This window comes from Pongo abelii, chromosome 13 (genome assembly GCF_028885655.2).
Source record: "Pongo abelii isolate AG06213 chromosome 13, NHGRI_mPonAbe1-v2.0_pri, whole genome shotgun sequence".
In the NCBI taxonomy this organism is placed as follows: Eukaryota; Metazoa; Chordata; class Mammalia; order Primates; family Hominidae; genus Pongo; species Pongo abelii.
The window spans coordinates 127585922-127611374 of NC_071998.2; the positions used below are offsets into that span (position 1 = coordinate 127585922).

Consider the following 25453-nt stretch of genomic DNA (forward strand, 5'->3'; position numbering starts at 1 on the left):
TTCCACTCTTAACCTCCTTGGACTCAACCCCCAACTTGTGGGAGGAGCTCAGCCCGCACACCCCCAGGCTGCCAGGAGGAGAGGCACCTGCAGTCCCCCATAACAAAAGCACTGCTGAGGACTCAAGACCTTGGGCATAGGCAGGGCCTGAAGGAATCGCCCAGTACACATCCAGGCTGGCGTCTGCTCGGTGCCTGATGAGTGACTGAGTTACTGCCAGCCTCTGCACAGCCTGGCCAGGGAGGTGCCAACCGGACTCCTCCAAAGCCACAGGCAAGACTGTTAGAGACCACTCCCCCACTGGCACAACAAAAGAAGGGGAGGGGCAGAAGACAACAAGGGGTCAAGGGCACCCCACAGAACACCACAAACAGCCTTAGCAGGACACTCACACCCAGGAAGCAGAGGGATGGCCGCTCACGCAAGCTGGGGGTCCTCTGAGGTGCCCTCAGGCTGGGCTGCCACGCGTGCACTTTGAAGTGTGTAGTTGACATGCATCTCAGCTGCCCTTTAATCTGTGTAAAATCAAGGGTCTTGTCCTGTGAGTCTCGTCCAGATCAGCTCCAGGGAGATGATCTATCACTGCTTTCCATCTTTCACTTTCCATCCGACCCTTGGGCTGTGTCCCAAAAGCCAATGGTTCAACAGGAGAAATTCTAGGATTTCAGATGTCCAGTACGTGAACAGAAAGAGGGGTCCATTCTGCACCCACTGCCTCTACCACAACTCCCATTGGTAGAGCTGGTTCACATTTCAAAAGAATCACCATTTTTTCGAATGTCAGATTTCTTTATTAAAATGTGCACATTATAGTTTACTTAAATACAAAATGTTCACTTTCCCTGCAGGTAAGAAATTTCACTAACATTTCCATGTCAATTAGCTTCTTTTTAATAAAAATCCTTCCACTGAAAATAAATAAGAATTTAAATTACTGAACTATTATATTCATTAGTCTCAATACCTCTTAAAATACTTAAAACTTTAGAAAATAGACTCTGAACATTGCCTAAAGGTGGCATCCAGCTCTGAGCAGGCCATACGACTCCTGCGGGCACCTCCACGATGGCCCAGCCCCACCACTGACGCTCTGCTGAAAATCCTGCCCCTCAGCAGGACGCAAGCTTGTTCCCCAAATAGTGGTGACCTCAAACTGCAATATGATGAAATCTGCCGCCAACACTGCCCTCCACAAGGGTTTCTGGAAAGGCTGAAGCTGGAGACGGTAAACCACACCGTCCCAGGTCACTCCAGGTCACCCCAGCTAAAGACATTCAACACCAGCCAAAAGGCTGAAGTTTAGTTTGAAGGGTTCAAAGGCAAACACACTGAAACCCATGTGTAAACCTGCCTGGTTTTCAAACTGAAAGAGAAATACTTTGGTGTCTTCAATAACCCAGGCCCGCACTGGATGAAGCAATGAAGGCAAGGTCACGGCTGCTAAAGCACAGAGGGGTTAAAAAGTGTGAAACCAGAAGCAACTCTTGAGTGAGAGACATGAAGCAGGAGGCCGAGGCACCAGACACCGCTCCCACCAGACACCTCTCCCGCCAGCTGCAGGGCCCTGGGCAGTGTTCTCAGCCCAGCCGTTCTGTGACAGTTGTTTAAGGAATCAGTTGTTGCCTTTTTTTCTCAAGCGGCAACGATCACATCAATACTACATGGTCTTATGAATACATCCATGTGATCAACTCGTTAGTAAACAAATGAGTATACAACATAAAGTAGGCAAAGCGGAAAAAATATCTACAACTGTCAAAGTCTCTTTCTCTCTCACACACACACACACACACACGGGCACACAAATACATCTGAACCTATTTTAACCAAATCAAATTTTGCCTGTGAGACACACCAATAGCCACAAAGAATCTCAACATAAATGTTCCCTGAAATTGTGTATTTGTTTGTTTAAATCTTCAGAGGCAACTGACCACTAAATGTTTTGGGCTTAAAAACAATGTTTAAGATTATTAAATGGTAAAAGAAATCATGACTAAAGCTTGGGAGATCAGTGCCTGTGTGGAGACCCTTCCCAAAACAGCTTCAGGCAAAGGAAGCCTGGCGCAGGCCCCTGCCACCCCTGCCCCTCCATGGGCCCAGAGTGAGATGCTTATGTGTGTGGCAGGTGCCTCTGTGGTGTTGGGTGCAGAGCAGACGACAGAGGGGGCTTTAGAAGTCTCCCCGGGGCCCATGCTCCCAAGGGCAGACCGCTCTCCTCCCCAACCCCCAACACAGGGGCCTCTGCTCTAAGCACTGCCGGCTGAGCCCACAGCTGCCCTCCAGTGACCCGCCAGCCCAATGGCCCCCATTTACTTGTCTCTCTCATCACCAGATAGACAAAGGTGCTGCCTCTGAGGGTTAAATGAGCCCCCATCCTTCCAAACCCCAAGTCCACAGCCCGAGGCCTCTGGGGGTTATTTCTGAAACGCAGCACAGCCACAGATTCCTTGGCTCCTCCCCTGTTGAAATCCCCACGTCTGGTGTGAAACACCTGGAGGAGCACGGAGAACCCTCAGGAACCTGCCCTAGGGAAGCAGCTGCAAGCACAGGATAGTCCCTGGAGCACTTGCTTGGGGGGGCTGCAGAGGCTGACTGTGCTTCCGGCTCTGTCCGGCTCTGTCCGGCTCTGCTCTGTCTCCGCCCGGCTAAAGGAAAACACTTGGCAGCCTGGAGCAGGGGGCGTGGGGGAGCGGGGGTGCGGGGGGAGGGGGAGTAAGGGTGCAGGGGGAGCGGGGGTGCGGGGGAAGGGGGAGTGAGGGTGCAGGGGGAGCGGGGGTGCGGGGGGAGGGGGAGTGAGGGTGCAGGGGGAGCGGGGGTGCGGGGGGAGGGGGAGTGAGGGTGCAGGGGGAGCGGAGGTGTGGGGGGAGGGGGAGTGAGGGTGCAGGGGGAGCGGGGGTGCGGGTGGAGGGGGAGGGGGAGTGGGGGGAGGGGAGGGGGTGCAGGGGGAGGGGGAGCGGGGGTGTGGGGGGAGGGGGTGCGGGGGGAGGGGGAGGGGGTGCGGGGGGAGGAGGAGTGAGGGGAATAGAGAGTGCAAGGAAGGCCACTGGGGGGAGTGGGGATCACGGAGTGGAGCCGGGAGCCGCGGGGGGCGCGGTTCTCCAAATAAAAAAACAAGGCCTTGCAGGATGGGGCAGAGTCCAGGAAACGAGATGAAAGTGTGTGGGGAATACTATCTGGCCTGGACTCTGCACCCTCTTTTCACATCTAGAAGAGTAAAAATACAGAAGTCTTTTTGCTGTAAGACCTGCAAAAGGAGCACGAACAGACTTGAGTACGCCAGGAATGCAAATATCCCCACAAAATTACCCCGTGTTCTTCCCTTGTTAGAAGAGCGTTTGTAAAACCAGGACATTGAAGCCAAAAGGTGCCATGCGATGTGAAACCAGGCCCGCATGTTTATAAAATCCCTGATCATAAATATTAAAGCTGCAGGTGGCATGGGGCAGGGCTGCCTCCGAGGGAGCTTCCGCCGTGGCTGGCAGCACCCGGGCACTCACACGGCTGGGTGGTGGTGCTTGACCTTCCACCGCCTGGACCTCACCCGGAAGAAGAAGTACATCACCATGAGGAACAGGGATGAGGCCACGTACAGCACGACACAGAGACTCATGTCCAGGCTGGAGAAGTCAACCCCGAGGAAGGGTGCGGTCCCGCCCATCTCCTTGTGGGCCCCGGGCCCATCCAGACTCTGGAGTTTCCCGTCCAAGCTGTGATGCAAGCTCTCTGGAAGGGCAGGCCTGGGGCCCAGTGCAGCGGGTGGACGGACGCTCTGGGTGTCTCGGTCTCCATGGGACACCTCTGGGGGAGTGAGTCTTTTCTCCTCTTCCTCACCCCTGGCCAGGGTTCCTCCTTCACTGGAATCCCCCTGGTCTGCAGAATACGTGTCTAAGAGGTTGTCGCGGCCGTAGTGCTGCTTCAAGAATGTGAGCACGTGGCCTTCATCCCAGCTGGCCAGGCCCTTAATTTCCTCATGGCAGGCTGGGCAGAGGTCCGGAGTGGGCCACTGAAGCTTTGGAAACCGGGGATCCTCACTCAGATGGCCTAGGAAGAAAAGGAAGTGGGAGAGCCAGAGGGAAGGCGGCTTTGTGAAGCCATGTGCAGTGTAGGGCAACCGGACTCCCACTCCCATCCACAACAGGCCTCCGCTGCCCCGGCTCAGGGTCCTGCCAGGCCTCCCTCCCTGCCCTTCCCACCACCCGTCCCTTGCAGTGTGGCCCAGATAACATCCTGCTTCTGCAGACCCCTGCACACGTGTTCCCCTCTGCCGGTTCCCATGCCTGCAAGTAAGGAGACGCTGCACGCTCTGCCTCCACCACTTCCCAGACCACACCTGTCCCAAACCATCCAGCACTCCACTTCCAAAACGGAGCATGCAGCTCTCACCTCGAGGCCTTTGTCCGCACAGTGCTGCCTGTGTGCCCCTCCCCCCATTGCTGTCCTTCTGCCCTTTCCTGAGGGTGCCCTGAGGCCCACTACCCACGGTGCCCTGGCCACCTGGGATCTATGGACAGTGGGCCTTAGGTGCACCTTCAGGAAAGGGCAGAGGGGCGGCAATGAATTTCCACTGCACTTCAGGTACATTCACCCTTTCCGGACTACAAATCCCTTCAAGATCTCCAAAACTCGTTTCCGAAGTGACATGTGCTCACTTCCGGGCCCAACAGGCATCCACCATGCAGAAGCCGCGGCACACGGCGCCTCCCAGCTCTCGGAGCCCCTGCGACCCGACTTGCTGACACCTGGCCACCCTCACAGAGCTTCCAGAAGTGAATGTAAACACAACCACGTTTGTCTGGGGGACTTGAGACGTGCCTGAAATCGAGATGCCCTACTCGGGCCAGTCACTGACTGCGCGCTTATCCTGCTAACCGGCGCCAGGTGCTGCACGTGAAGCCAGAAGGGACAAGCACTGACCAGTGGCGCTTGGTCAGAAGCTGCCAGAGCCTCATGTAGGACTGTCAAATAAGGCGCCAGCCCTGGGCAGAAGACCCCAGGCACATCTCCGAGGGGCCTCCCAGGAGCTTGGGTCTCAATGCACAGGCTGGAGGTAGGACTGGAGTGGGAATCTCAGGAGTGACAATCACACTGGGCTGTAAGGCCCCTTTCTGTTGCAGTCTCATGACTGGGGTAGTGGGGGCACATGCGGGCTGGGGCCACAGGTAGCAGCAGGGGCTCCAGGTCCAGGCAGGCCTGGCGAGGGTCCTGGTCCCACTGCCTCAGAGCCGAGCGCTCAGGGAAAGCACAGGGAGCCCTGTGGGCGGCGGCGATGCAGAGGCTGCCAGGGCGGAGAGACGGAGAAGCTGCGCTGACCGAGGGAACAAACCCCGCAGACACGCAGCGCCTTCGTCACATGACCCCGGCCCCGGCAGTCAGGCTCAGGGCAAAGAAAAACCAATTTCTTTAGTGCTTCAGCTGTAATATGTTTTTCTAATACAGTGGATTAAATAAAAACCAACAGTTTAGTGGCATTTTCTATTCATCTCTATTAAGATTTCTCAGTGGAATTATTTTTAAGTCTAATTTTAATCTGCCACTGATTTAGGAACAGTTTGAAGTACTTAACTCTGAGAAAATACATGTGCCCTATTTAATTATTTTTTTTTAACAAAACAAAGCACTTTGAGAGGTTTGGTTTACATTTGGACAACAGATTTTCAGACCACTAAAATTCCTCATCAAAAATTAATTATGTTCCAAGCTTTCCAGAGTCAAAAACATCTTCAGAGTCTAACGGGCTACCAGTGGGTACCGATGGGGGAAGAAAGAGCCACACCCATTTCCACGAGGGTCCAAGAGCCCCCGGAGTGAGAGAACCATCTAGAAAGCCAGGGACAGAAGCAGCTTGGGAAAGGCTGTGGCTCTGGCAGCTCCCAGCCACCCAAGTCCTGATCCCGTCAGCACAGTAGGTGGCACGAGGCCGCAAAGCTCAGGGACAAGCCCCACCGCAGCCGTGCCGTCCTTGCTGTCCCAGCACCAGGGCCTCCCTCCGCCCATGCTGAGCCCCCCATGCCCAGGGGCTTCTCACCTGCCAGGCGGCCGTTCACCACATTATGCTTCTTCCACAGCCAGAGGATGGCTTGGTCTGGGGTTTTCACCGAGTCCATGGATTCTTTAGCCATTTCCTCAAAGTGCTCACCACATTCCTTACACCCAAAGAAGGTGCGAATGTACCTCCTCATCGTCTGCAGCACAGCCTGGGGGTCGTCTTCAAAGCCTGCAGGGGAAGAAACACTGCTGACAACGGCAGGTGCGTGGGGATCACCTGACCCCACGCTTGTCCAGAGAGCCTGGAGGGAAACCGCTCCTGACACGTCGGGAAGCCACCTCATGTCTCCCCAGGGGCCTCAGGCTGTGGGCACAGACCAGAAGCCAGCACCTGCCAAGATGTCCAACACGCCCACGGGTGCTGCAGGCTCTGGAGACACAATGACTGTGGACAGCCCAGAGGGCGGACGCGCTCCCCAGATGCCCCGGTGCCAGGAGGATGAGCCACGGGACTTGGCCACCAGGACCCAAAGCAGCCCTTCCAGGGGCGCCTCACACCTCCCACCAGTCTTCTGGCCGCCTGTGCCAGAACGCCCGGAGTGCCGTTCTTCCCTGGGATTTGCCAGCTGGGTGCAGTCTCTCTTGCCTTACAAGCAACTCTCAGAGGCTGCTGCCAGGGCAATGACGCTGCTCATTCTAAACCTGCAGCTGTCGTGTTTGAAAGCCCTGCAGGACACCAGCCCAAGTGGGGACACGGCCTTAGGAAGTGACTCTAAGCTGCCACCAGCCACAGGCGTGAGGATGTGGAGCAGGTGGGCAGGCACAGGGACGGGTGCACCCACAGCCAGAGTTTGTGCCACCGAACGTATAAACAGACATGGACAGGCCGGGGCGCCTGCGCAGATACTGTGAATGAACAACACACATCTCAAGAAAGCAACGCCTGCCCACAGGTGGCAGGAAGCAGCCAGCACCGCACCCAAGGGGAACCCCTAAAAAAACCAAGGGGGCAGCACGGGGCGGGGCGGGTCGGGGCTCGGCAATCCCCGCTCAGACGACTGACACAGGAGCTTGAACGCACAGATAGGAGACCCATGAGATTAAAACAGATTACATGTCAGCATTAAAAAAAGACATGCTTTCGCGAATGAATCCGTTTTCATCGACAGCAGGCCCTGGGGGAGCTTCCTGCGCGAGCACAGGCCTGACGCTTGTCGTGGCTCCCTGCAAAGCACAGCTGCGTGCAGGCCCTGACCTCAGCGTCCTGGTCGATCCCGAATCCCGACACTTCTTGTTTATTTCACTCAGAAAGGTGAGAGCAGAGCAGAGCAGACCACCTCCTCCTCAGCCTTGAGCGTGTCCACGGGCAGCTAGGTGGTGTCTCAGATGGGACCGCAGGCGCTGGCCCTGTGACCCAGCCCGTCTGCCCTGCTCTCCTGCCGGGAGGGCTCCACAGACATCTGCCTTGCATCTCCATGTAATCCCCCTCCTCTTCCCCACATCACCGCAGGCGCAGGGCCACCCTAATCTTTAAAGTGGACAAGAACCATAAACCTCTACCTGTGGGGGGATTAGTGGCCTTCGCAGGCATTTTACTAGATGGGGCTTAAACATAGAGTAAAGAGAAGAAAAACCTTCCAAGACTTAATCCCGTGGTTGCCTCTGACCCAATTCTCTTGGCAGGAGGCTACTCCTGGAGGCTGCTTCCAATATGCTGATGGGAGGAAGGAGCGCTGAGGGTCTTGCTAGCAGTATGCTTTGCCATCACGCTGCTCTTACAATTCTACTACACTAGGGCTGGTCCTAGAAGAGTTTAAAATCAAATACCCTGGTCACTCAGCTTCTTCCCTCAGCCAACACTGTACCCACACTGCCTTCAATGAGCTGTTCCTCATGCCCGCGTGTGCCCGTGTGATCAGAGCAGACGGAAAGAGGGACGGCATGTCAGCTCATCTCCTCACCAGAATTTTCCGCGTGTAAACGTGAGGTTTCCTAACTCAGGCTCACGTTTCAGAAGCAGTTTTTTTGTTGTTGTTGTTTTGTTTTTTTTTTGAGATAGTCTTGCTATTGCCCAGGCTGGAGTGCAGTGGCATGATCTTGGCTCACTGCAACCTCCAGTGCTGGGATTACAGGTGTGAGCCTTGTGCACAGCTCAGAATCAGGTTTACATGGTCTAGCTGGGCATTAGATCAGGCAGTGTGGATGTTGTGATTTCAATTTCTGTTTGGACAGCTCCCAAGGTTTCTCCCCAAAAACATACTACTCTTTTTTCCTGTATGATTATGAAAAGGATTTGAGGTTAAAACCCACCCTCTCCCCCAACCAGACCCCCAAGAAGCAGTAATCCAATGTCACCTTGAGGAGGGCCAAAACAGATTTTCAGACGGCTGCTATAGTGCCCCCATCCTGGGATACTCTCCTGCAATGTGACTTCGCTGCTTCTCCCATTAACAGGTGGAATCTATTTCTCTCACCACGAATTTAGGCTGGATCAACAGGATGTGGCGGAAGTGATACTATGTGACTCCACACTGAGGCCTCTCAGGGGGTCCTGCCTGAACCTGGTGCTACTTGGTGGGGAAGTCACGTTCAGGAGTACGAGGCATTCCAAGGTCCCCTGGACTGACCAGCTGCCACCAGATGAAGGCAGACACACGAGTGAGCCCAAGCAGCAACTCACAGAAGAACCGCCCAACCGAGCCTAGCCCAAACTGCTGATCCACAGCATGATAAGCAAACACAATGGTGGGTGCTTTAAGCCCCAGCATTTTAGGTTAGTTTGTTATGTGGCAAAAAATAACTGTAAAAGAATTTGAGAATCTTACTGGAAAGAGTACTGAACTGTGTGAGTCAAGACTCCACTTTGGCTTTAAACATTAATGAACCTGAATCACTGCTTCAACTAGGAAGCACACACACAACAAAATTCAGGGGGGATAAAAAATCCAATACATACTTTTGTGTTCTGTGAAGGACAGAAAATTTCTTTTTATCTATTTCCTAGTAATTGAAGATTATTAAATCCAACTTCAAAGTTTTATAGGTTTTAACCCCTTATGGTGGGCAGCCTCTGTGACGGTCCCCACAGATCACACCACCTATACTCACCCCCCCTGTAATGTCCTCCCCTTGCGAGTGGCCTGGGCCTGGTGACTGACTAGTAAGCAGAATCTGACAGAGGTGACGGAATGTCATCCTTGGATGGGCACCCTCTCACTGGCTCGCTGATGAGGCTTGCTGCCATGATGTGAGCCGCCCTACAGAGAGGCCCTGAGAGTGGCCTGCAGTCAACAGCCAGCATGGAGCTCAGGGCCTTAGGCAAGCCACGTGCAAGGAGGCATGCTCTGCTCTCTGCCCCGTGAGGGTGCTGGGAAGCCACTCTCCCCAGGTGGGCCTCGGGTGACCCCCCAGGCCCAGCTGACACTCCGATTGCAGCCTGACCAATCCTGAAGAAGAGGACCCAGATGAGGCCATGCCCGACCCTCAGATACCGTGAGCTCATAACCATGAGTGGTTCCCGTGGTTCTGGCTGCTAAATTTCGGGGTGATTTGTTATACAACAGCTGATAATGAAAACACCTCTCCAAACAGATTTCACTTATTGTGTCTTTTTAAAGCAAAAAACAGGGAGTTTACACTGCAGGGAAATTCCCAGCCAGCATTCTTTTTCTTCCTTATGGTTTATTTCCTGCACGTTAGCCATGCACATCCTTGTGAGTTCTGACAAGGGGAACTCGTGCCCCCGCAGCCACAGCCCTGGGTGAGCTGCCCGTGTGGGAGGAGTCCGAAGTGCCGTTCCCCTGCCTCAGTGCCCTGGCGACATGCTGCCTCACAAACAGCAGTACGCGCCTTCACACACACCAGCTGGGTTAACGTGTTAGGCAGACCATCGGCCCCTCTGGCCCGTACAGGGACAGCTTACCTGTGCCAACCAGTGCATCTGGGTGGGTCGAGGCTTCAATAGTCAAAGTGTGGAACAGTTTCCAGAGAGAACACGGGTAACCCCTCAACTCAGATCGGCTTCCTTGACATCCAACCCACTTTATGTGATTAGTAAGGAATATTCCAGAAATCTGAAAAAAAAAAAAAAAAAAAAAAAAACCCAAAGCATAAAAGATAATTGTTGAAATTAAAAACAGTCGACAGCTGCCTTCTTGACTAGGGGGGTAGATAATGGGGGTGTGGTTTACTGAAGCTGTATCAACTGTACACATAAGATCTGTGCCTCCTACTGTATGCAAATTTAAATTCAATAAAACAAAAGAGAGGAAATGGTCTCCTTTACTAAAGGAGCTCTCAAGCCAATCTCTGAAGAGAAGAGAGAGTTCTTCTGTATCTTGATAAACCAGTAAGATTAAGCATAAAATGTATCCACCTTTTCTTTTAAATTAGAATTAGTTGTAAGGACAATATTAAGAGAAAAGGCAACTAACAACATAAAAAAGCTCAACCGTCAAATCATTCTCGGCCAGAACAAACAAGGTGCGTTCACTTTGAAGAAGCAACAGGGTGGCCATTGGAGCAGGTGACTGCTGGCCCGGGAGGGCTGTGAGCCCCGGACAGATTCCGTTCGGTTTGGTTTCGTGTCTCATCACCCTTTTCCTCCCTAAGGACTCCTGAGCCCAGGATGTGTTCTCGAGGGAGATGTCACACGTCGCAGTCACGTGAGAGTGCTCCCATGACTGCGAGCTCGGAGTGGAGTCAAGGTGGAAGACAGACTCAGGCAAGAAGCCCGGCACCGTCTGCTTCTCAGCTGCAGCCAGCAAATGACAAAGCTGGCAAAATCACGGCACGACAAGTGCACCTTATAGGGTTCCCAGAGGATGTGCTGTGCGCCGCTGACCACGCCGGCCATGCGGGCATCGGACAAGCAGCACGCTGGGTTTACTGCCTGCGACTAAATGCTCTGGGGGCCACAGAGAAGCTGCTGATCTGGACTAAGGAGGGAACGGCAGGAGGGAGTACCTCCCTCTTGGGGTGCTGGTCCCCTGAGCGAAGACTGGCACCTGCTGGCACCTGGTCTTGGGGAAAGCTCTGGCAGGGCTGCCACACTTAACTGAATACATCAGTTTTTGTCAGATTGGCTTACTAAAAATTTAAAAAGCCCAAGTACTACGTTGCTTGAGAAAACCCCATTTTGTCCAAAGGACAGGTGGTCACAGTGCACTTTTGGTGAGCTGTCCTTAAACTGAAGCCCCAGCATGACGCTGCCAAGGCAGACAGGAGGCCATGGCCACGATGCTGTCATGGAGACAGCAAGTCGCTGCTCCCCTTCCTCACAGCAGAGTCTGGGCCCCCAGCAGGGAGATGCACCAGCTAAGGGCGAGGGAAGGAAGGCGAGGGAAGGAGGGCGCAGCGTGGCTGGCGAGGGTTCTGGGGCTCACCCGCATCTTGTTGTTGACCAGGTCGAGCACGGCGTTGTAGGGGATCCTGTCCAGGGGAAGGCTGGCCAGCCATTCCTGCAGCATCTCCAACAGCTTCTTGACTGGCAGCCGTCCAGGGAACAGCTGTATGAGGAAGGAGCCACCTGAGAGCTACAGACTCAAACCCGGGCCCGCCCCCACCGCTGGGGGCATAGCACCTCCGAAGACAAGCACTCCATCCGCAGAGGGGCTGAACCTAGGACGGGGCCTCTCAGAACTCGGGTTTCTCTGATGGGAGGCGGGAAACCCAAGGGGCCATGGGGTGGGCATCTAGCCAGCGCCTCTCCTCAGGACAGCCTGCGCCCATGGCCATGCCTTTCTCTAGCCCGTGCCTGCAGCTCACCCACCTGTGCCCACGGCCTCGCTCCCGCCAGGTGACAGGCAAGGTCACGGTGTGTGACTCATCATGGAGCTGGTGGGGGTTGCTGATGTATTCTGCCTTCCTCACGAGGAGCTGTGCTGACCCCACCTGCCCGCCCGCTGGGCTTCCCCTCTGCCGTCACCAACTGTGTGAAGGGCGCGCAGCAGTGCACACGCGCCGGCAGCCGGGGCTAACTGCCTATGGGCTCGTGTGGGCCGTGAGGCTGGCCGACATCAACACAGCTTGGGGAGGCGTCTGGCTGAGAAGATCCCAGGGCTCTGTCTTTTTAGGAGAAACTCTGATCAGCTGCTGTACCACAAACTGTGCAAAACATAGGCTGCCAAAAGAGCTCTGAAAACCCGAGCTGAAATCTCACGGGTGGCAATGCCAGACCAGAAACACCGGCCACCAAAAGAGCTCCTCAAACCTGAGCTGAAGCTCATGGGTGGCAATGCCAGACCAGAAACACCGGCATCTTCAGCTCAGTCCAATATATTTTCTCCCACGTAGGTTAAAAAGTGCCGTGATTAATTTACCAGAATCAAATTTATTTTGGACATCCAAGCAAACTTCAGAAAAATATTAAGAATAACTTATCAATACCCTGGCCTCAGGGGTTACCTAGAGCACAAGTGTAAAAGCTCCAAGCCTAACTAGACTAAGGGGAAGATGGAGAAGTGGGGAGAGGAGAGCAGGTCTGCCTAGCGACAGCTGTGCGACTCCAGCGAATTAGCTGGCCGGCGGCCACCACCACTAAGAGCCACACTGTCCTCCACTAATATGATGGACAGATTAGCAGGACACTTTCTTAAAGGAAATGAGGCCAGCTAGAGATTTCTGAACTCTGGATGGCACCGTGGGGTAAAAACCTGCCTGGGCAATGTTCATACATTCATCTGAGGCACCTCCAGTCCTTCAAGGTTTCCTGTACTTTTCACAAATCATTTTGTAAGTAAACTCTATCCAAAGTGCTATCAATTATTCTATCATGCATCTTATTTTTGGCAAAAGAAATATTTTAAGCCTAAGCCTCCTTGTCATTTAGACAATAACAAGCAACTGAGCTCATGGAGTTACCCCTGGCCACCTCCCCGGCTGGTGCTCTTCAGCCTGACCCTGGGCACAGACAGGCCTGAGCTCTGATTGCATCTCCGCCCGCTCCTGGCGACCCCCTCAGTGGTCTCAGACACCACATCTGTGCTGGTGATGGTGCTGAGCGTGAAGCCCCCAGGACCCCTCCCTGAACTTGGCTGGCACAGCAGATGCACACCCCACCTGGATCTGCACAGCCCCTGCCTCTCCCTCTCCCTCCAGCCCCTGTGCACTGCTCCTCTGAGAGCCAGCTGAGGTGTGGGCCTCCGGTCCCTCCTCCATCTACTCTCCAGGCAGCCAGAGCTGGGCTTTTCCAACAGGTGCTTGGCTCACGCCCCCGCCCCTCTCTACATCCACTGCCCCAGCCCCAGTGCTGGGAACAGCATTGGACGCAGGAGGCACTCGGGAAACGGGTGGAATGAGTTGGGGCGCGGGCCTGGGCAGACAAAGCAAGGTGGAGAGCACCTCAGCGGAGCTGGCAGAGCCCCCGCAGTGTCCGACGCCCCCCAGGGCCCACCCTGTGCAGGGCCAAATTCCCACACGCAGCCCAGACCAGCACCGTCCCAAACCTTGGCCAAGACAGTCACAAAGTCCTTGAGCGTCTTCAGCTTTGCTCCGGCCAGGGACTTGTGGGCTGCCAGCTCCACTCGCAGGAGGTAGTGCAGCCCTGATTCCAGGTCCACCGTGTACAGCTTCGACCTAGGACGGGATATGGCAGCGTCAGGGAATGCCCACTCTTTCCCTCCACAGTAAGTTTCCCTGTCCTGGCTCCTCCCCATGGACTCCCAGGGCCCCCGGGAGGGCTCCTGAGCGGCCCTCAGCGGCTGGGGTGGGTTTCTGAGTGAACCCGCCCTGCAAGCACGCAGCCTTCAGTCTACACGCACTGTCTCCGGGGGCTTCAGTTCAAGAGGAACACTTGCTTGTCAAATTCTCTCCAAACCACGATTTCTGAATTTTCTTCTTTGTTTGGCTTTTCAGGCAAGGGAAGCGATTTCTTCCTCACATCCGGCAACGACTTCAAATAAGAGGAAAAGAAGGTCCGCAGAGGCTTCACGCTGTGAGAAAGGGGAGGGCAAAGGTGAGAAGAGCCCTTCACGCTGTGAGAAAGGGGAGGGCAAAGGTGAGAAGAGCCTCCTTTATAAAATCCTAAAGTAGGAGCCCCGGCATTCGGGACAGCTCTGGGCCACCCCTTTCACCCTTCGGGCATTTACTGGGGCATGGGGGCCAGTGGGAACAGCCGACACCCCGCCTGGGCTCCGGCTGAGCTTCCACCTGGGGGATGAAAGGAGACACACCAAATCCACAGATTTACAACCAGCTCCAGTTGTAATAAGTACTATGACTCATTTATGTTTGTGGGGACCTTAAGGCGTTTTGTAAAGCTGGGTTGAGCATCTGCCAAGATCAGCTTTATTCTGACTGCGATTTCCAACATGCCTAAGAGCCTTCACCGACGCGCCCACAATCTGCCAGCCCTGAGTGGGGCATCTGGAAGTCGGGGCCCAGGGTGGACGTTAGCCCCTCCCTGATGTCAGGCCCCTGAGCTCCCTGCGTGCCCGCCCTGTGGGGACAGGGTGGAGCTGAGCCCCCTGTGTGCCCACGCTGTGTGGATAGGGTGGAGCTGCCTTCTGAGGACACCCTCAATGCCATTATCGAGCACTTCAGTGTGACGTGGAGCTTCTTTCCAAAGATAGAATGTAGCAGTGATATTTGCAAAAATATTTAAATATCTATAAAAATATTAACATTATTTGACACTAAGAAGTTGTCTAGATGATACTTTTAACACTAAACAAACATCTGGCAGTGGTTCAGGCTGCTCTGCCAAGGGCAGTGCTGTGCCCCAGGCCTGGAATGGGCCACCTCGTCGGCAGAGCCGGGCCCCCAAGCACTCAGAGCATCTCCCAACAAGCTCAATGGCCTCTGTGGTTACCCTGAATTCCAGCTTTATCTTTTTTATTTTCACTCATTTATCTATTTTTGAGACAGGATCTTGCTCTGTTGCCCAGGCTGGAGTGCAGTGGTGCAATCTCAGCTCACTGCAGCCTCAACCTCCTGGGCTCAAATGATCCTCCCACCTCAGCCCCCTGAGTAGCTGTGACCACAGACACACTCCACCATACCCGGCTAATGTTTTATTTTTCATAGGCTGGAGTCTCACTGTCAACCTGGGCTGGTCTCAGACTCCTGGGCTCAAGTAATCCTCTCATCTCAGCCTCCGAAAGTGCTGGGATTACAGGTGTGAGCCTGGCCTCTTTTTCAAAAGGACAGAAAAATACCTAAGAAGCTGCGGTGTTTGGGGCTTCTGTAAGGCGCCCTCTATGCCCCAGTTGATCTTTGAGGAGGCTAAACTGGAAGCCCCAAGAGACAGGAAACATGTCCTGTCTTCTCACTGCTGTGTCCCTGCACCTAGGAGCCCGGCGTGGTGAGTCACCAAGAGCCGCAGAGTCAACCGTGGCTAAACCAGCACATGCTGGAAGGCTGCAGGTGCTGCGGCTTCAGGCCAGGGGAAGGGGCCACCCAGTGTAGGGCAGGCTGGCCTCACGCTGTCCTTCTACCCAAGGTGAGGAGGAGACCGGGGCCCCTCCAGCCTCAGGACATTACTTAACTTTCTCAACCATTTTTCGTTTCCTTTCTTTTTTTTGAGACGGAGTCTGGCTCTGTCGCCCAGGATGGAGTGCGGTGGCAGGATCTTAGCTCACTGCAGCCTTGACCTCTGAGGCTTAAGCGATCCTCCCACCCCAGCCTCCTGAGTAGCTGGGACTACAGTGGCAGACCACCAGGCTCGGCTAGTCTTTTTTTTGGTATAGATGGGGTCTTACTATGTTGCCCAGGCTGGTCTTGAACTCCTAGACTCAAATGATTCATCTGTGCCCAGCCTCATTTTTCTCACTGTTCTTTCTCTAACCTTATTCAAGTTGTTTACTTTTTCATTAGGCTTATCTGAGAGGCACAAGGGCACTCTGCGCAGAGGCGAAGGGCTTATCCGAAGGGCACACAGGCACTCCTCGCAGAGGCGAAGGGCTTGCCAAGGTTCTGCGGTTCTTACAGAAAGAGCAGAACGTGAGGGGCAGGGCCTGGCGCCCACCCCAACTTCTCATTCTGCAGAGGCGGGCATGTGGGCTCGCCTGCCAGCCCCAGACACAGACCAAACTGCATCCCAAGAGTCCACCCAGAGCAGGGTTTGAGGAGCATCTGCTGCTCCCGAAGCCCTGGCCCAGCAACCCTCATGCTGGTTTAGCCACGGTTTCCTCTGAGGCTCTTAGTAAGTCCCCACGCCAGGCTCCTCCTAGGTGCGGGGACACAGCAGTGAGAAAACAGAAATCCATGAAAACACAGCACAGATCAGCAATACCCAAGGGCTGAGAGCCAGGGCCCAAATCTGCCCAGGGAAGCGGGGTGGAGGGGCCAGGGCTCCCCGGATCTCACACCAGACTTGCACTGTCTACTCGGAGCCTCTGTCCTGTAACTCCACACGGTACGGGGTTCCCAGATCCCACCCGGGCACTCACACGTTAATCAATCCATGCGACCCATTTGGGTAGATCAGGTAACACGAAGGGACTGAAGAAACACCAAGTTTCTCCAGAAATGCTTTGTCCCCGTCCAGCGCTCGGGTCACCACGATGCTTTCATACGGGATCAGGTCTAAGATCACCTGGGGGATGAGAACACATGACACTTCCACAGGGGCTGGCGGTTTCTCAGAAAACACGACATGCAGATACACGGCCTTGTAGGGAAACTTTCACAAAAGGGCACGAAGTCTGTCCCCCTGCAGGCAAGACCCTCACTCAAATCTTCATTCTCATCGCACTTTAAGGCAACCGACGGCACACATGCCATGAGCAGAAACCACGGTCTTATTCGGCAATTTTACAAACCCATCAAAGAAAACACTTATCTACGAATTTGCACTTGACTTTCTAAAACCAGTGCGCCCCCGCAACACTGATACTGGTCAAGTGAGTCCCTGCACACAGCAGCCACACCCCATGGCCTCGCACTCCTGTCCCGCGTGTGGAAGCTTCGTGGCCAGGGCAGCAGGCCTTGCGCTGCCGCTCCTCCCCAGCCACCGTGCTCCTGCCTGGTTCTGCTCAGACTGAAGGGGCAGCAACAGGGTCTCGGTGGCAGAGAGACCACACGAGTGGCATCTCAGGATTTCGGAAGAAACCTCGTGTGCGTCACCACCACATCGGGCGTACGTCTTCCCTTCTCTTAACAGAGCAACAAAACCAGCTGCTCCTCAAACCAAGGGCCCTGGCTAAAGGTGTGAACTGGGCGCCCCCTGAGTGGCCGTGCCTCTCCTGAGCTGGGTGTGTCTGCGAAGAGCTGATCGCTACTCTGGGCCACATTGGTCTCTGGTCTGGGCCATGCCGTGATTCTGTGCCGAAGAGCACTCCTCCTGCACGGGTGGAGCCTGGCTGCCCCGAACGCACCAGCATGCCAGGGAGGTAGGGGAGCGTGCCCGGCGCCAAGACGGGCCCACACCCACCTCTTCTTGGGGGAACACTTGCCTCTGGTCTGTGTGTGTGGAGGCCCCGCCGAAGACAGCAAGGGCACGAGGGGCCTTGGGACGGGGTGAGGGGTCTGGGAGAGTCACACACCACTTAGCAGTTCCTCAGCCCTCCACAGAGAATCCTGGCCAACCATGTGAAGGCAGCCTGGCATCACCATCAAACCTGGAGGGGGCGGTGCTGGGGTGCCAGGAGGGCAGCCAGGGCACGAAGCCAGATGGTCACAGTGCAGGTGTCTGCAGCTTCCTTCCCAAGTGCGTCTCCAAAAGCCCTCGCAGCGGCAAAGCTGTTCCCTACGTTCACCGCAAGCGCCCCCCCTGCCGCCAGTGGACAGAAAAACAGTCGCCTATCAAGTTGCAAGGAGAAGGAGGAGAAGCTCAGGGTGAGTGCTGGGCGAACGCATGTGCGGTGAGGCCTTTGTCTCGTCTCCAGGAAGACTGTCAGCAATAATGACTCTCTGTGAGCTGCCCCTGCACCTGGTCCCTGGACCTTATTTAGACTTGGCCAAAAGCAAGGCTTCAGAACTGTACGTGTGAAATCAAAGTATGACAATGATAAAAACGACGTTTTACAGAATCTTGGATTTGGCAAAAATGTTGAGAGTTCAGAATATGGCAACGAAAAAAATCTCAGTAATAATGCATACGAAATACAGAATGACCTCAAGGTGAGCTGGGCATGTCATAAAAATGAGATCTTCTGCAAAGCCATCTCTTAGTTTCAAACCCAGGGTTAGGCCACCTTCTGAACCCCTCCCACCACCAAGCTCATTCATCCTAACAGTCTTCTCCAGACACCAGTGACTCTGCCGAGTAACATTAACTAAGCTTCTGGTAATGAACAAGACCTAAAGCCACGGACAGGACATGAGATGCCGACGCAGTGACCAGCACCTGCAAATCTCATCACAGATGCACCGCCAACCCCAATCACACCACATGTGACACCTGGAGCCCACGCAGAGGCCGTACCTCCCGTCCAAGGTAGGAGCTGTTGCTTTCAAAGACAATAGCCACGTAACGGCTGCCACGGTTGTCAAGAAGGGAAAGAACATCACTGGGCCTTTCAAGACAAAAAAAGGAGGCTTTTAGTGCTGTCAACAGCAGCGAGTTGGCCACCACATCCCAGTGGCCACAACACTTAATAGAAACCTATTACGTTTCTTGCACAGTTCAACATGAGTCTAACGGCTGCCTTCTTCATGGAGCTACTCACTGAATGGGGTCCAGGGGCGGGCAGGCAGGGGGCCGGCTTCCTTCCGTGTGGTTCTGCAGAAAGTCAATCATCGTCTGTCTGACTGTTCGCAGCTCTCGGTCAGGTCCTGCCGGAAGCACACCAGGGTCAGAGCTGTGCGTGCGGCTGTCCTCGCGGGGCAGGCATACACCCAGGGACAGCAGCCCCGTCCCAGCCTGGGGCCCAAAGACAAGGGTGCAGGTGGCAGCAACATGTGCAATCCCAGTGGGTGTGGCCAATGTCACCCACAGGCGTGGTACAGACAGTGCTGGATTCACACAACTGGAGAGCACATGGCAATGAGACAAGCATGGGTGGGCCACAGGGACAGGCTACAGAGGCAGATGCAAGACACGGTGCTGCAAGGAGCAGGCCAGGCGGCTCCACCGGGTCACTCACAGGCAGAGCCCCACCAGGGTGCGGCAGGCCAGGCAGCTCTACCGGGTCACTCACAAGCAGAGCCCCCCAGGGTGCGGCCTGCGGGGTCTGATCACACTCTGGGTGATGCTCGCCTGGGTGGGATCATTTGTAAAAATTCATCGGGTGGGTACATGTGATCTGTGCACATCTCCAAATATTTTTACAATAAAAAATTTACTCTGAAAAAGTTTTTACTACAATATTTGCCAAGCAAGGCAAAGCACAAAACGAAAATTTCTCTTTGAAACTATTAATGTCTGAACTCTTAAGGGAAAGCAGGCAGGAAGGTCAGCAGAGGGAAAGGTGCTGACCCGGGCTGGGAGCTCCCCAGGCTCTGGGACCGTGTGTCTTTAGCAGGTTATGACGGGAATCTCAGGGACTAAAATACAATGCTTATGTCCTTACCTTTAAAATTTTCTCCAGTTGTAAACTCCTTTGTAAATGCTTTAAAGTACTAAGAGGAAAAACACAGAACAAGTAAGAGGCAGCCTTGCTAGGGCATCTGCATGTGTTTAAGAAACAAAACGCCCGTCACCTTAGAGGAAGCTTTACTCAATTTCCTTCAGAAAGTTTTCATAAATGGATGACAAACTACATGCTTCTCCGTGTCTCTGTGCATATTAGTGTTTCCTGTCAGATTTACGAGGGGGCCAAGGTTAGCTCTAATCAGCATTCCTATCATTTACATTTTCTGACCCAACAGGGCTAGAAGCAAGACAGTTCAACTGGGCTGGAATCATAAAAGACACTGCTCTCCGGGACTTGGTAGTGAGCGTGTGTCTTAATGGTTAGCTGTAACGTTAGCTATAACCACACAGAGGATCTGCAGGAGGAGGAGACACCACACAGTATCTCTGAGTGGATGATAAGGTTCTTATGTTAATATTAAAAACTTTCTTCATCAAAGGGTACATTAAAGACAGTGATGAGACAAGGTTACAGAATGGTGAAGATGAGGTTGGTAAGAAAAGCACTGGCCAGCTAAGAGGGAAATGTGCAGACAACAGGAAGACACTTCACCCGTGACACCCATGGCCCACAAAGCCAGATGTGCTGGCACCGCAGCCCCCAGGGAAATGTAAATGAAGCCGCCAGTGCTTCCTGCTGCACCGCTCCCTGGGCGAGCACAAAACTGCCTGACGCTGCTGGCCCTGCAGGTCTGTTGTGCACAGACCCGGTTCGCGGCCCAGTGGCTTCTCTCCCAGCCTCAGCTCTCCCCGTGCCCGGGAATGTGCACAGCAACGCTGTTCAAAGCCACCAAAGCCTGGAAGAGCCCACACGCCTGGCAAAGGAGGGTTCTGGTTCTCAGAGTGACGTCACTGGACAATCCCATCCAATGAGCATCGTAGTGGATCTGGGCAATGACCCATTTAAGTAACAGAAAGAGGGCCCGAAAGTTTACGTACAGAACAGTGTGACCTGTGTCTGAAGCTAAAACAAAATAAAACAGGAAGCCATCCTGACGTAATCACACGCAGGGGCAGGCAAGCAAGCGTGTGACACAGGCCCTGAGAGGCCCTGGGGCAGGGCTGACAACAGTGCCACCCAGCATGGCACCTGTTGGGGCAGGACCACAGGTGCTGCCAGCACAGTGAAAACAACAGCCCCCAAAACACAAGGGAAGCCACCATGACGTGACACCACACCACACAGCAAGGCACCAGGGCTGACAAGGACGGAGTTTAACTCAAATTGACAAAGCTTCCCGGGAAATGGGCCCAAGGCGCCCACATGTCTGGAGATGTCCATGTCAAGGCACGCAGGAGGCAGCGGCACCCGCGTATACACACGTGCTATGCACGGGCCCACAACAGGGTCACAGGTACTTCTGCCCCCTAGTGGGAGCAATGGGCACAGCCTTGTCTGCAGGGCTGACCTTGGCTCGGGAAGGCAGAGGCCCTGTGCGTGTGTGTGCGTGCGTGTGAGTGCATGTGAGTGTGCATGTGTGAGTGAGCATGTGTGTGTGTGTTCCACCAAGGGGACCCCCGTGGTACACAGACCACACGCGTGGCTTCAGGCTGGGGTGCCAGCCCTCGCGCTCCTGGCCTTGTGCCCTCTGGCCATGCAGGCTGCAGGAGGTCTTTTCACGCATCCCCTCCATGTGACCGGGGCTGTGTGAGCATGGACAGTCCCACAGACACTTCCACAGCACAACAGGGTGGAACAAGAGCTGCCCCCAGCAAACATCAGCTCCTACAATTCCTATGAAGTTTCAAGGAGAGAGCCAGAGAAGCCAAAAAACACAGGCACTATGATGTGGTGAATTTCAACAGACAAGCAGCCCCGTGATACTCACCCGGAAGGTGCGGTAGAAGGTGAATTTCAACATACAAGCAGCCGCGTGATACTCACCCGGAAGGTGGGGTAGAAGTGGATGTCATAGTCATGGCATACGGCCTGGTTCTTCTCTTCCATGCAGTCCAGAGCTGCGACGCGGATGGCGCTGGCCCAGTCTGAAAAGCAGGAGCACGACCTTCAGTGGGGTGAGCACTGGACTCCCAGGAAGCCCAGGACCCAGCAGTCCCCACTCCAGGCTGCGGCCACCTGAGAGACCAGCCCACCTGCCCCCTCTAGGTCATCAGTTAGGCCCTCACCACACAGAGCTTCTATGTGGAGCTAGGAAAGAGAACTTCCACCAACAGCACGATGCCTCTCCTACCACAGATGGTCACAGAACAAGCGGATTTGTGCGGAACTTGCACATCACAGAGCAGGGACAAGGCTGTGGTCCCCTAATTAAATGACACTCTGATGGATGAAAGCGCTGGTAACAGAAGCAGCTGTCAGCGGCCGGCACTCAGTCAGGACAGCAAGCAAGTATGTACAGATTAATCAGATACGGTCCAGGCTGTTTGGCAAAAACATTCCCGTGTTCTCACTCCAGCGAGTACTGGCAGCATCTAAGCAGGGTCTTCCAAGGCAAGGACGCGTGCACAGACACATGTGTGAGCAGGGTCTTTCAAGGCAAGGACGCGTGCACAGACACATAAGAAGTGGTTTCCAACACCATCCCAGACACTGCCTGCAAACCCCGGAACACCTATGCCATTTTGCGGGGGCTAAAAGGAGCCATACATTTTTTTGTTCCTATCTCTAAAGTTTTTGCAACATGCAAATAAAATAGAGATAAAAATGTAACAAATCTCACACATTCTACCTCTTGGATCAATAATTATCAGCTCAAGGTGAATCCTCTTTTGTCAAAGTCTCCACCCACTTCCAGAACTGTCCCACAACAAATCTCAGCACGTCATTTCCACACAAAATCCACCAGGCTTTGCCTCTGAAAGATGAAGGCTCTCCACTGGGCATGGTGGCTCACGCCTGGAATCCCAGCACTTTGGGAGGCCAAGGCAGGCAGATCGTTTAAGCTCAGGAGTTTGAGACCAGCCTGGGCAACATGGTAAAACCCTGTCTCTAAAAAAAAAAATACAAAAAATTAGCTGGGCGTTGGTGGCGCACACATGCGGTCCCAGCTACTCGAGAGGCTGAGGTGGGAGGACTGCTTGAGCCCGGAAGGCAGAGGCTGCAGTGAGCCGGCGACAGGGGGAGGCTCCACCTTAAAAAAAAAAAAAAAAAAAAAAAGTCCCTATTTGTTCGTTTGTTTAAAGTTTGTTTGAATCAAGATCCCAGCGAGGCTTGTCGGTTACTCCTGGTGGGTCCTGGCACTTTCCTTCTCTGGGTTTGAATGACAACACCCCGGACTCCTGGCTTTTCTGTAACAGGGCACTCAGATCTAGATTCTTGTCTGATTTGTTTGGTGAGATTACTTAGTAGGTAGTGGAACGTGCTTCCACCCGTAGGCAAGCGACGCCTCTCTCCTTAGTGATCACGACCTAAATGCATTAATGCACTAGGGCTGCAGCGAAATGGTGACGTGTCATCTCTCACCGTTTGCTTATGATGAGCTGGAACAATTCTGTAAAGAGAGACCTGCCCTCACTGCAACCCAGAGGAACGACTCACAAGAGGAAGGGGAGTGTCCGGCTCGTGCTTCAGTCACCAGTGTCAAAGTCATGGTTTCCGAAGCTGACCAGCGAGGTTTTCTTTTTAAAAGATTTGTGTTCTTCCTCTGGGATGTAAAAATTGCACTGCCAACAATTCACAAATATTTCCTGGCTCCTCACCCTGTAGGGGTCCTTCCAGGCCCTGAGACTTTGAGGGGACAGCCTAAAGGGGTACCACTGGGTCAAGGGCGCTGGCTATCCTGGAGCCTGGAAGCCTCGACATTCGGCAGTGTGGCAGGGCACGCCACACCATGGGAGGGGCAGATGCAGAGGCGAGACGCAGGCGCCCAGCAAATGGACCTGCCTGGAGGAATGGAGCCAGCCACGTGGGGTGCTGCTCTGGCACAGCCTTGTGACCGGAAGCCCAGTGATTTCTGAACGGGAGGGAACGTTATGTCTGCCTGTCACTGAGATACTGATGAAGCTCTCTGTTGCCTTGTATTCTGATTCTGACTACTTGTCTAAATCAATGATTCGACTATAAATCATGTAAAAAAGAGTAAGAAGTCTTTTCTGAGAGCAAGCTATGATCTCAAACTTCAGAGGTTCTGTTAAAAGCATGCCTGGAAGAGACGGAACATATTACCAGACTCCATACAAATATGAAGGCTTGTGTGTGTTAGCGGTTCAGATTGCTATTTTTCTACGTAATATACCACAGCTTTGTTTAAGATACTGGCCTTTTCTCTCTGTAATTAAAAAAAAAAAAAGAAGCCTCTTTCAGAAACAATGACCAAATACCGTTCCTGCTTACACTGGCTAAGTGAAACCAATTCATGTTTTGAGGCCACTTTCAGTGGATGAGGGAGAAGCCACACGAGCTCTCTGCATCCCTGGCCACACCTTCCTCATGGAACTGAGGAAGAAGGGTTCATGCTCTCACCCAGTGAGCGCAGCAGACGGCAGGGGATGCGGAAACAGAAGGTGCTCCCAGCAGCCCCGCCGTGGGCAGCTCATGGGCGGACCCCTTCTCAGCCCCAGCTCCTTAGCCCGTGTGCATCCTGGCAAAGTGTCTCATTTCTGTGGCCTTTTATCTGGCTCACAATTCCACATGGTTTCATTCTGTTTTTGGGAATTTCTATAACACATTTTTATTCCACACTTTTTTTAAAAAAAGCACCTTTGTGCCCAGAAAGAACACGTAAGAAAACAAAAAGTTGCTCTGAGAGCCCAGACTGCAGCACACACAACAGAATCACGGCCGTGTGACATGATCAAGCCGGCCTAGAAACGGCAAAAACAAAAGACAGGAAGAAGAAAACGTTCCAAGATGTTCGCCAGGATTTGGTTTTCACGGTGGGGTCTGGTCCCATCTGTGGTTTCTCAGATTTGTCTTAGGGCATGTTACCTACACAAACACACAGCACATCCCCACTGCCTCAGGCACTCACTGGCCGCATCACACCCTGCTCTCCTCTGGCCACCTCTCCTGCATTTTTCCTAGTTTCTATCTTCCTGCGGATCCTGGTACAAGGTGGCAGCACAGTGCCCTGCACAGCGGCCGTGGAACTCTCCCAGCACCTGAGGCAAAGGCCATTTGGACAGTCTGGGCCCAGGCCAGGTGGTGCTGCTCTTTTTAAATAACCCTCCTGGCCGGGCACGGTGGCTCATGCCTGTAATCCCAGCACTCTGGGAGGTTGAGGCGGGCGGATCACGAGGTCAAGAGATAGAGACCATCCTGGCCAATATGGTAAAACCCCGTCTCTACTAAAAATACAAAAATTAGCTGGGCGTGGTGGTGCGCGCCTGTAGTCCCAGCTACTCGGGAGGCTGAGGCAAGAGAATGGCGTGAACCTGGGAGGAGGAGGCTGCAGTGAGCCAAGATAGCGCCACTGCACTCCAGCCTGGCGTCAGAGTGAGACTCTGTCTCAAAAAAACCTAAAATTAAATAACTCCTGAATCTCAGGCAGCGCTAGAGAGAATGTGAACAGTTCAAATGTGGCTGGTGGGAATGGCTGTCAGCCCTGCAGTAAACAACTCTGTAACACCTGGAATGCAGAATCCCAGGTGCCAAAGGGCTGAGCCCATGAGGAACGGAGGCACGATCCGATCCAGGCCTCACAACTGCTCCCTGATTCCTGTGCCCCACTCCCATCCAGCTCATCCACCGCAGGGCGCTGCCCAAAAACACGTGAGCCTCAGTAGTCGGCATCCGTGACGGCATCCTCATCACGTCGGGCCACAAATCCACCCCGTCACTGGCTCTTCACAGGCTCTGTCTCTCTCCAATGAGGCTTCAGATTCCCAAGACCAAACGTCTGCTGGTTGTTTCTACCTGTTAGTCTTCCATGATAAGAAAGTAAACATTCAAATCAAGACTTAAGTACATAATTCTAACATTCTGAACCAAGCTGGAAGGCGCCTGGGAGAGTCCCGGCCTCCGGAGGATCCGCCAGACCCAGCACTGCTCCA

At 53.9% G+C, this 25453-nt stretch overlaps 1 protein-coding gene across 2 annotated transcripts in view; it reads right to left on the minus strand.

Moving 5' to 3' along the window:
* Positions 1-768: 768 nt before the first annotated feature.
* QSOX2 (quiescin sulfhydryl oxidase 2) overlaps positions 769-25453 on the minus strand; it is a 39669-nt gene continuing 14984 nt past the window's right edge. For both annotated transcript variants that reach the window (XM_009245029.4, XM_054520911.2), the window contains exons 2-12: positions 21387-21487; positions 19440-19488; positions 18597-18702; positions 18353-18443; positions 16377-16522; positions 13785-13919; positions 13434-13563; positions 11373-11495; positions 9911-10061; positions 6029-6217; positions 769-4044 (exon numbers count right to left, since the gene is read on the minus strand). In XM_009245029.4, the coding sequence (XP_009243304.2) occupies positions 3497-4044; positions 6029-6217; positions 9911-10061; positions 11373-11495; positions 13434-13563; positions 13785-13919; positions 16377-16522; positions 18353-18443; positions 18597-18702; positions 19440-19488; positions 21387-21487 (1769 nt within the window). In that variant the 3' untranslated portion in view covers positions 769-3496. The remainder of the gene's footprint in view (positions 4045-6028; positions 6218-9910; positions 10062-11372; positions 11496-13433; positions 13564-13784; positions 13920-16376; positions 16523-18352; positions 18444-18596; positions 18703-19439; positions 19489-21386; positions 21488-25453) is intronic.